At 49.5% G+C, this 10,193-nt stretch overlaps 1 protein-coding gene across 1 annotated transcript in view; it reads left to right on the top strand.

Moving 5' to 3' along the window:
* Positions 1 to 9,936, top strand: part of iqgap3 (IQ motif containing GTPase activating protein 3) — a 108,484-nt gene extending 98,548 nt beyond the window's left edge. The window contains exons 37-38 of the mRNA XM_067976073.1: positions 2,857 to 2,965; positions 4,328 to 9,936. Coding sequence (XP_067832174.1) covers positions 2,857 to 2,965; positions 4,328 to 4,441 — 223 coding nt within the window. The 3' untranslated portion in view covers positions 4,442 to 9,936. The remainder of the gene's footprint in view (positions 1 to 2,856; positions 2,966 to 4,327) is intronic.
* The last annotated feature ends 257 nt before the right edge of the window (positions 9,937 to 10,193 follow it).

Consider the following 10,193-nt stretch of genomic DNA (forward strand, 5'->3'; position numbering starts at 1 on the left):
TTCCCAAGAGGAGGTCAAGTTTTGCCCCCTCTCTAGTCGGGCCATCCACATACTGAATGAGAAATTCCTCCTGAATACACTCAACAAATTTCTCTCCATCCAAGCCCCTAATGCTATGGCTGTCCCAGTCAATGTTGGGAAAGTTAAAGTCCCCTACTATTACCACCCTATTTTTCTTGCAGCTGTCTGTAATCTCCTTACATATTTGCTCCTCAATTTCCCGTTGACTATTTGGGGGTCTGTAGTACAATCCTATCAAAGTGATCTCTCCCTTCTTATTTTTCAGTTCTACCCATATGGACTCAGTGGGCGAACCCTCGGATATATCCCCTCTCACTACTGCCGTGATGTTCTCCCTAATCAAGAACGCAACTCCCCCTCCTCTCTTACCTCCTGCTCTATCTTTCCTATAGCATCTGTACCCTGGAACATTGAGCTGCCAGTCCTGCCCCTCCCTTAGCCATGTTTCAGTAATAGCTATAACATCCCAGTCCCATGTACCCATCCATGCCCTGAGTTCATCTGCCTTGCCCATCAGACTTCTTGCATTGAAATAAATGCAGTTTAATCTAGTCTTCCCTTGGTCTTTGCCCTGCTTTCTCAGACCATCTGTCCGGTCATGTTCTGTACACTCTCCCTTACTGCCTTTTGTTTCTGTCACCACTTTATTTCCCACTGACTTCCTGCATCGGTTCCCATCCCCCTGCCACATTAGTTTAAACCCTCCCCAACAGCACTAGCAAACACTCCCCCTAGGACATTGGTTCCAGTCCTGCCCAGATGCAGACCGTCCAATTTGTACTGGTCCCACCTCCCCCAGAACCGGTTCCAATGGCCCAGGAATTTGAATCCCTCCCTCTTGCACCATCTCTCAAGCCACGTATTCATCTTAGCTATCCTGTCATTCCTACTCTGACTAGCCCGTGGCACTGGTAGCAATCCTGAGATTACTACCTTTGAGGTCCTACTCTTTAGTTTAACTCCTAACTCCCTAAATTCAGCTTGTAGGACCTCATCCTGTTTTTTACCTATATCGTTGGTGCCTATATGCACCACGACAACTGGCTGTTCACCCTCCCCCTCCAGAATGTCCTGCAGCCGCTCCGAGACATCCTTGACCCTTGCACCAGGGAGGCAACATACCATCCTGGAGTCTCGGTTGCGTCCGCAGAAACGCCTGTCTATTCCCCTTACAATCGAGTCCCCTATCACTATAGCTCTGCCACTCTTTTTCCTGCCCTCCTGTGCAGCAGAGCCAGCCACGGTGCCATGAACCTGGCCACTGCCACCTTCCCCTGGTGAGCCATCTCCGCCAACAGTATCCAAAACGGTATACCTGTTTTGGAGGGAGATGACCGCAGGGGACCCCTGCACTGCCTTCCTACTCTTCCTCTGTCTGTTGGTCACCCATTCACTATCTCCCTCAGTAATTTTTATCTGCGGTGTGACCAACTCACTGAACGTGCTATCCACGACTTTCTCAGCATCGCGGATGCTCCAAAGTGAGTCCATCCGCAGCTCCAGAGCCGTCAAGCGGTCAAACAATAGCTGCAGCTGGACACACTTCCCGCAGGTGAAGGAATCAGGGATACAGGAAGGAGCCCTGAATTCCCACATCCCACAAGAGGAACATGACACGGCGCTGGGATCTCCTGCCATGACTTAACCCTTAAATTAGCTTAAGAACAACTACAATGTCAAGAGAAAAAAAAAGGAAAGAAAAACTACTTACCACTCCCTTTAAGGAGTTTACTCCTTTAAATTGTTCTCAATTTAGAGAATGTTAACTACACTAGGGACCTTGATTCACTAAAAAATAAACGCTACTTCCTATAAGACCTGCAGACCTTCCCTTTCCTTTTACTTCAGTTACTGTCGATAAGGAGAAATACTCACCTGAACCTACTCACCAATCAGGTGCCTCCCCTGTGTCGCGTCCCGATCTGATTCCTGACGTCACTTCGAACTCGGTCGCAGCTCCGCTCGGCTCCTCTCAGCGCTCTGAAATCGCGCCTTTTATCGGACGCTCCCTCCGCTCGGCTCGGCTCCTCTCAGCTGTTCTCAGCGCTCTGAAATCCCGCCTTTTATCGGACGCTCCCTCCGCTCGGCTCGGCTCCTCTCAGCTGTTCTCAGCGCTCTGAAATCCCGCCTTTTATCGGACGCTCCCTCCGCTCGGCTCGGCTCCTCTCAGCATCCACCCTAACCTTGCATTTCACAGCCCTCAGTCTGTGCCCTGCTGCCCTGCCATTTTCATAGACTTCTTGGCACATGTGTTCACCCATTGCTGTGCCCGTGCAGGTACTTGGCATGCTTGTACTAAATTCCTCTCTGTGTTTTTTAATGCAGGCATGTTGCTGCTTATCTTAAACAGGTCAACACCTGCAGTAAACACACACACAGGACTATAGTACACGCGTGCTAGTCAGAAAATATACCCCCGCATTGTGTTAAAAAGGGACCCTTTAAATATACAGTTTGTAATCGCCCTTCAGCCTGTTTAATTATCCCGATCAACTGAACCGGGTTTGAAACACAACTGATCAATCGGTGGGAAATAACTAGCACTCTGACCTAGAGGTGATTACAGTGGAATTATACCTTCGGCTGGATGTTGTTTACACGTTAAGTACACAGAGCATTCGGGGACTAGCTGGCATGGACACTTACTGAGAACACTGATCCCTTATCTCTGGGATCTGGGCTTGAATCTAGTCCAGACTGGTGAGGCTGAGTGTATTCACCCTGCTGCGTGCACCAGACACATCAAGCTTTCTCTGTTGGTTGCTGATGGGACCTGCTGGTGATTCTGCAGTTGTTAGTTTCCCCTCCCTTTGACCGTCTCCTTTCTCATTCCAGGTTTAAGAATGTGATTTTTGATATCGTGCAGAGCGAGGAAGCGGGAAGTTTTGAGGTGAAGGCCAGATTCATGGGTGTGGATATGGAGAAGTTCCAGCTCAAGTACCAGGTGAGATACGCACACGCACACTGTTCCCGGCAGGTGTCTGCGACACACAGTCCTTTTAATCATGAATTGGAGTTCACGCTGAGTGAAATATTGGCATTGCAGTTGGCCACTGTGTCCCTGGGCTACAGCCGGGTTCCTGCTCCTGGTCACTGTCTAGTGAAGACAGCATCAGTCCTCCCTTTAAGCTAAATAGCCTGCCAGCACCCGCCTTCTCAGCTCACATTTGGAGGTTGTCCACTTGGGGAGGGGGGGTTAACAGAGGTTGACTATGCCTGTGGAACGGTGCCCCAGCAAGTGTGTGTTCCTTCAGGGGAGGAGAGGGGGAGAAAACTGGGAAATAGATCTGAGAGTCTGTTTTATTATAGGTGAACAGGGGAACTCGCTGCAACATTACAGTCTACTTAATTCCCGCCTCTCACCACTGCAAATGCTAGTCTGTTGTGATCCTCTGTGTACTGTGCTCTCACAGCTAGTGTGTGTATCACACTGAAAGCATCCTGCATTTTACAGTCCCTGTAAAATCTACTGTTGCAGCGACACATTGCTTTGAGAGCACTCGCCTGCTGTCGGGAAGCAGTGCTGTGCAATTTCCCCCGTACTGAGCCTTTCCAGGGGAGGGGAGAGAGGCTAGGATAATTTTTATTTTATTTTTTTCCAATTTTCTCCCTTCCGGTTTCTCATGTGCAAACCTAGTCAGTGAGCGTTGGTGGGCTATTTGACTGTGGGTAGCATCACACCCGAGCCAATCCTGTCACAACCGCCCCACACACTCTCTCACTTTCCAGCAGGCGGTCACTGGATAGTGGTCAGGGAACCCTGGCAGATTTCTGTTTCATTTGTTCTCCACTCTCTAGTCCAGGGGCACCCCAAGTGCTGCCCTCTACCACCAGCTACCTCAGCACAGATCAGGGATCGAACCTGGGACCTCCTTGCCTTTACCCATCAAGCCATTGGAGGAGCTGAGGCAGAGGCTGTCCGATCCCTGGCGTGCTTTGCCCCTGATCAGTGCTACCTTCCCCGATTTTCTTCGCTCCACTATTGGCGGCCGTGCCTTCAGCTGCCTGGGCCCTAAGCTCTGGAATTCCCTCCCTAAACCTCCCCGCCTCTCTCTCCTCCTTTAAGACGCTCCTTAAAACCTACCTCTTTGACCAAGCTTTTGCTCACCTGTCCTAATATCTCCAAATAGAACAGAATCGTAGAATGGTTACAGCACAGAATGTGGCTCGGTGTCAGATTTTCTTTGCTAACTCCCCTGTGAAGCATCTTGGGACATTTCACTACGTTAAAGGCGCTATATAAATGCAACTTGTTGTTTCGTAGTTGTCCAGCGAAGCTTGATTTCTCTGCTGTCCTATCCTCCAGGACCTCTTGCAGATGCAGTACGAGGGAGTAGCTGTGATGAAGATGTTTGACAAAGCCAAGGTCAATGTAAACCTGCTGATCTTCCTGCTCAACAAGAAGTTCTTCAAGAAATGAGACAGAGGAAGGATCCCTCGCTGTGACTCCGGCCACAGAGGAACGGTCCTTCTGGCTCCCGAGTTTTAAAGCTGTGCTTCTGCTGCGCAGACACAATCAGCAACCTACACTAGGAAGTAGCACAGTAGAGTCCTTGCAAAAAGTGTGCCAATGCATTTATTTATATCTATCTATCTATATATATATTAAGCTTCAAATCAACCTGAGACTCTTAGTTAGGATATGGAGAGTGGGAATCTAGAATCAGCTCCTCGTTGACCTGTAACTTCACATTATCAGACTCTTTGCGAAAGGTTTAGCGGTGGATCTGGTCGTTCAGTACCCATTACCTGCAGTTACTGAAGACAGAACCATAACGAAATATCTGGTAATATCTCGAAACTAAGTTAAGAGAACCGTGCGAGTGCCCGGTTCTCACTAAAACAGATGATCTGGTCATTTATCACATTGCGGTTTGTGGGATCTTGCTGTGCACAAATTGGCTGCCGTGTTTCCCTACATTACAACAGTGACCACACTTTGAAAGTGCTGCATTGGCTGTAAAGCGCTTTGGGACGTCCTGAGGTGGTGAAAGGTGCAAGTTGTCCTTCTTTAACACTGTCCTGTTATTGAATTTTAACCGATCTGCATGTCTATTCCCGGTTAGTTGCAATAATGTTTACTGCCTCTTTATTTCACTCCAATGCCATCGACCCTTGACCTGCGGGTCTTGTGTTGGCAACGACCCTGACAGATATATAGCCCAGCAACCAGCACAGGACTGGATTCCCATGGTGGAATCCGCTGGGCCTCCCGATCTGTACTAAGAGCTTCCCCTGGTGTATCTCTTAAGCCAGGGGTGTCTAAACGATGACTCGGGGCCCACACGCAGCCCTCCAAGCCGTGGCAGTCCAGCCCGGGCAACTCCTGTTCTATTTGTACTTGTCTCTCGCTCGCTGGTTTGGGACGAAGCCGTTCTTCAGTCAGCACAGTCGGGTCTTGGGTGGACAAATCCAAACCAGACCACCTGCATCTGTTAATATCGGCAGCCTCCGATATACAGGGATTTGGAACCAAATTCGGGCACCCACCCCCCCCCCCTCACTGTAAACACTGCAGCGCACTTGCTTTGTGACAGCTAACTGAGCTTCGGTGCGACCGGACATGACTCCCCAGGGCAGCTCTTCTGAGTCGCACCAGGAGTTTTATTTTTTAAATGAGCATTATTTTTTCAAGATTGAATCATCTCTATCCTTTGCCAGCTCTCTGATTAGCAAACCTGCCTCCGAGGGACCTTGTGCCAAACAAAGGGCCGGTCTTCTGCTCAGTTCGACGATTCCCAACGCATTTTACTTCTACGGAAGAGGTTAAACACCTTCAGCTGACAAGTTGTCTCCCACCCTGGCCTGCTGTTTGAGCCACAGACCAAAGTTCTTTTAATGAAAGGGCCATTATATCGCACTCCTCTATTAATCAGAAAACCGTCCAAGAACATTCCCTACGTTGGTTGTCCCTTTAAAGGTCAGGGCAAGTGATTGTTATGGTGTGCCCCTCACCCCATCCTTTCCCCTGTCAGTTTCTGGGCTCGCTGCCTAATGTAGAAAGTCCTGGAGAGGGTGGAAATGCTAGAATCTGAGCAGCAACAAATCACTTTCCCTGTGTAGGAGAATGCAGTCGCGATTGAGTTAAATTTCAACAGCAGTGACGGATCGATTAAATAATGAACGCAGCGAGTGGGCCCAGATGGGATGGACTGAGCAAGAAAGCATCCTCAGTAAAATGGAGCTGATAGTTTGTTCTTATATCTTAAACCTTGTCTGTTGTTGCGTTGGATCACAGTGCACGTATATAGTTTACAGATCTCTCGGGAGGGCCCCACATCATGTGCTGTCTGAGCACTGCTCCAAACAAGGCAATTGAAGCAGTCCAGCCAGGTGACCCAGGGTCCCTCTGAGTTGGTGCAGAGATTGTTAAACCCTATTTACATGTGTGTTGTAGCAAAAATAATGTTTCAGAAATCGTGGAAAAAAAAGAGGACCGATTGCAATCTCTGGTCCGGCTGGCAACTTATTACTCCCATCTTTTGAAAGGGAATGTACATCACTTGGTTTGGCTGTTGCTTCCCCGTTTACTCCTGGGGGGGTCGGGGGATCAAATGGGGCCCAGTCACCGTCAGCACAGTTTAAAATAAACCGGATAACGGCCAGAGGGACTTGGTACCATCGCGTCTGCACCCTGCAGTGCCAGGCTGAGCTCTTGCGATGCCAGTTTACGTTGAGTGCTCAGTGTTGAGCCAGGCAGGCTCTGTCTCTGTCGTCAAACGCTGATTCCCGTAATTTATATATTGCCCACTTCATTCTGATTCGTCTCTACGTTTTCTATAAACTGATCATAAAGGTAATTTGAAAAAAAATTCTAATTTAATCATGACCATTTAATTAGCTCCGATTTTAATAATGCAAAGCATTTTGTGAAAGGGCCAGCTCAGGATTTTAATTGAAACAATTATGGTGAAATTATATTTAAAAGGATCTGTGCTTTGCGCCAGTGTATAGATTGCACCCTTGGCTCAGTTGGTAGCACTCCTCCCCTCTTGAGTCAGCAGTTTGTGGGCTCGAGCCCCATTCCAGGACGCGAGCATATAACTGAGCACTCCTAGCACTGTGCTGCATTGTCAAACTTTAAGCAGGTTGGGTGTTGAGATCCCATGGCCCAACTGGAAGAGGAGCAGGGGAGTTCTCCCAGTGTCACTGGCCAATATTCCTCCCTCAACCAACATCACTAAAAATCGATAACTGGCCATTCATCTCGTTGCTGGTTGTGGGACACAGAATAACGACCGTGTAACAGGTGCTGCGCTCCCAAAGTCATTGTTTGTCTGGAGAGCTTTTGAGAAGTTTCAATGATGTTTCGGGTCTCAGTCCCTTCGTTTAGAAACCTGTAAACATGCAGGTGGGTACTGATTGAGCAAATCATCGGTTTTAGTGATGTTAGTCGAGGGATTACTATTGTCCAGGACACCGGGGAGAACGCCCCTGCTCTCCTTCCAGTAACGGCCGTGAGATCTTTTCCTCCACCTGAGAGGTGCGGACGGGGGCCTCGGTTTAACGTCTCGTCTGAAAGACGGCACCTCCCACTGTGCAGCGCTCCCTCAGTACTGCACCGGCAGTGTCAGCCTGTATTATGAGCTCGAACCCACGAAACCTCTGACTCGGAGGCGAGAGTGATACCCACTGAGCCACGGCTGGCCACCTTGGAGTGTCGCCCTGCGCTGTCTCCTTTGTAAGAAATGGAAGCGTGTGGAGACGTTCCGAGAGCTGGCGCGGGGGATTTACAATTCCTCGCAAGCTGAGCGACTGATCTCAGCTGGGCTGTTGAGGGTGGGCGTTGGGCAGAGAGGCTCGTCCGCATGGGGGAGGGGGGCCACGGAGTGAAGCAGCGCGGGCTGGCCTAACAGCCAGAGATGGAGAAGCATGAGTCAGAGCAGGCTGCCTGACGCCCCTCACTGTTAATGGTACTTGGGAGGGAAATAAAATGTCCCAAAATATAAATAAATATTCATTGCAGGATCCTAGAACAGATACAGAGCTGCACCTTGTGGTCTAGGCCAGTGATTCAATTTGAGGTATGATAAACACTTTTTTATTAATTTAACGGTTTAGTTCTTTAGCACTACGTCTGCAAGGGGAGGAGGGTCTTTATTTCAGAAAGTTGGGTTCTGATGAAGGCCCCCTCCCTCCCAAACGTTATTGTGTTTTTCTCTGTTTTTCTGCTTGACCTGTTCTTGTATTTCCTGTTTTGTTTGTGTTGTTGGTGAAGGCAGAGTTCTGGGGGCTCGGTGGATTGTCAGAAACTACCTCACACTGCTCTCCTCCTCTCTGCCATCGGACTTCCCACCCACCAAACACAACGCCTGTCGAACCAAAGTGCGAGACGAACAGATTGTCAAACCCGCTATCACGTCGTCCCGTCGGGGCAGTCAGTGACTCGGATGTTCATTACAGGACAAGTCGTACAGGGCCTCCTCCCCCCAGCTCGGTGGGTATAGGCACCAACTGGTGGGGTGTGAAGTCCTACAGACCAGAAGATCCAATTCCAGAGTGAATTCCCCCGTCTCTGCCCAGATCGCCGAGGAGACTGTTGGGGTGCGAGGATTGGCCTGAATTGCAGAGCAGAAGGGAATTAACCGGGGGTTCGCGCTTGAGATCGTTAACCGGGGGTTCGCGCTTGAGATCGTTAACCGGGGGTTCGCGCTTGAGATCGTTAACCGGGGGTTCGCGCTTGAGATCGTTAACCGGGGGTTCGCGCTTGAGATCGTTAACCGGGGGTTCGCGCTTTAGATCGTTAACCGGGGGTTCGCGCTTGAGATCGTTAACCGGGGGTTCGCGCTTGAGATCGTTAACCGGGGGTTCGCGCTTGAGATCGTTAACCGGGGGTTCGCGCTTGAGATCGTTAACCGGGGGTTCGCCCTTTAGATCATTAACCGGGGGTTCGCGCTTGAGATCGTTAACCGGGGGTTCGCCCTTTAGATCGTTAACCGGGGGTTCGCGCTTGAAATCGTTAACTGGGGGTTCGCCCTTTAGATCGTTAACCGGGGGTTCGCGCTTGAGATCGTTAACCGGGGGTTCGCCCTTTAGATCGTTAATCAGTGCCGAGTGCTGGGAACTGCTCTTGTGTACGTGACTGGCGACAACTGGATTGGGCTTGGCTGTGATGCTCTCTAGTCGAATAGCTTGCTGCCAGTTACTGTTTAGACTTGCACACTAATAACAAATTACAGAGAGGTGAAGAAAATCATATTTTTTTTATAAAACAGTACAGAAAACAAGACACTGAATACGATTGAATTCTCTGTAGACCAGATCCTTGCTGGAACCGCTCTCTGGCCTGTGCACTGTAAATGATGCTTGTACATATTTCTCTCTTTGATCCCTATCTAATTCCCTGGCTGTTTCTGAAGCTGTGTTGTCCATCACCTATGTGCTGTATTTTAATATCCACGTTTCCACTGGAGGCTGCAGGGTACACTTGGATTACAAGCGTTGCTTTGGAGCGTTTAAACTAGAAACTGAATGGCTTTGGATGTTCCATGGCCTCCCCAAGTAATAATGGCTGCCTGATGCTTGGAGTGTGGAGCGGGGAGAGTGTCAGTGGGTTCGTGCACATCTGGGATATGAGCTTGAATCCAACCCACACCAACAGGATGAAAGTCTCCCTGTTGGTGCTGTGGAGGTTCACACTGAAACTCTGTAACTTGTGGTCATCAGTTCATGGTACAAAATCGTACGAATGTTAACGCCACTTTCAACAAACTCAATCTCACTCCGAGGAGCCAGGCAGAGAGCAGGTGTGGAAAATGGAAACATTCTGCCTGTGCAGTAGGGGGCCGTTCCTATTGACACTAGGACTGAAGCACACAGTCTAACCCGTGCTGTACCTGCCCTGGGAGTGTTTGATGGGACAGTGTAGAGGGAGCTTTACTCTGTATCTAACCCTGTACCTGCCCTGGGAGTGTTTGATGGGACAGTGTAGAGGGAGCTTTACTCTGTATCTAACCCTGTACCTGCCCTGGGAGTGTTTGATGGGACAGTGTAGAGGGAGCTTTACTCTGTATCTAACCCTGTACCTGCCCTGGGAGTGTTTGATGGGACAGTGTAGAGGGAGCTTTACTCTGTATCTAACCCTGTACCTGCCCTGGGAGTGTTTGATGGGACAGTGTAGAGGGAGCTTTACTCTGTATCTAACCCGTGCTGTACCTGCCCTGGGAGTGTTT

This window comes from Heptranchias perlo, chromosome 44, assembly GCF_035084215.1.
Source record: "Heptranchias perlo isolate sHepPer1 chromosome 44, sHepPer1.hap1, whole genome shotgun sequence".
Classification (NCBI taxonomy): Eukaryota; Metazoa; Chordata; class Chondrichthyes; order Hexanchiformes; family Hexanchidae; genus Heptranchias; species Heptranchias perlo.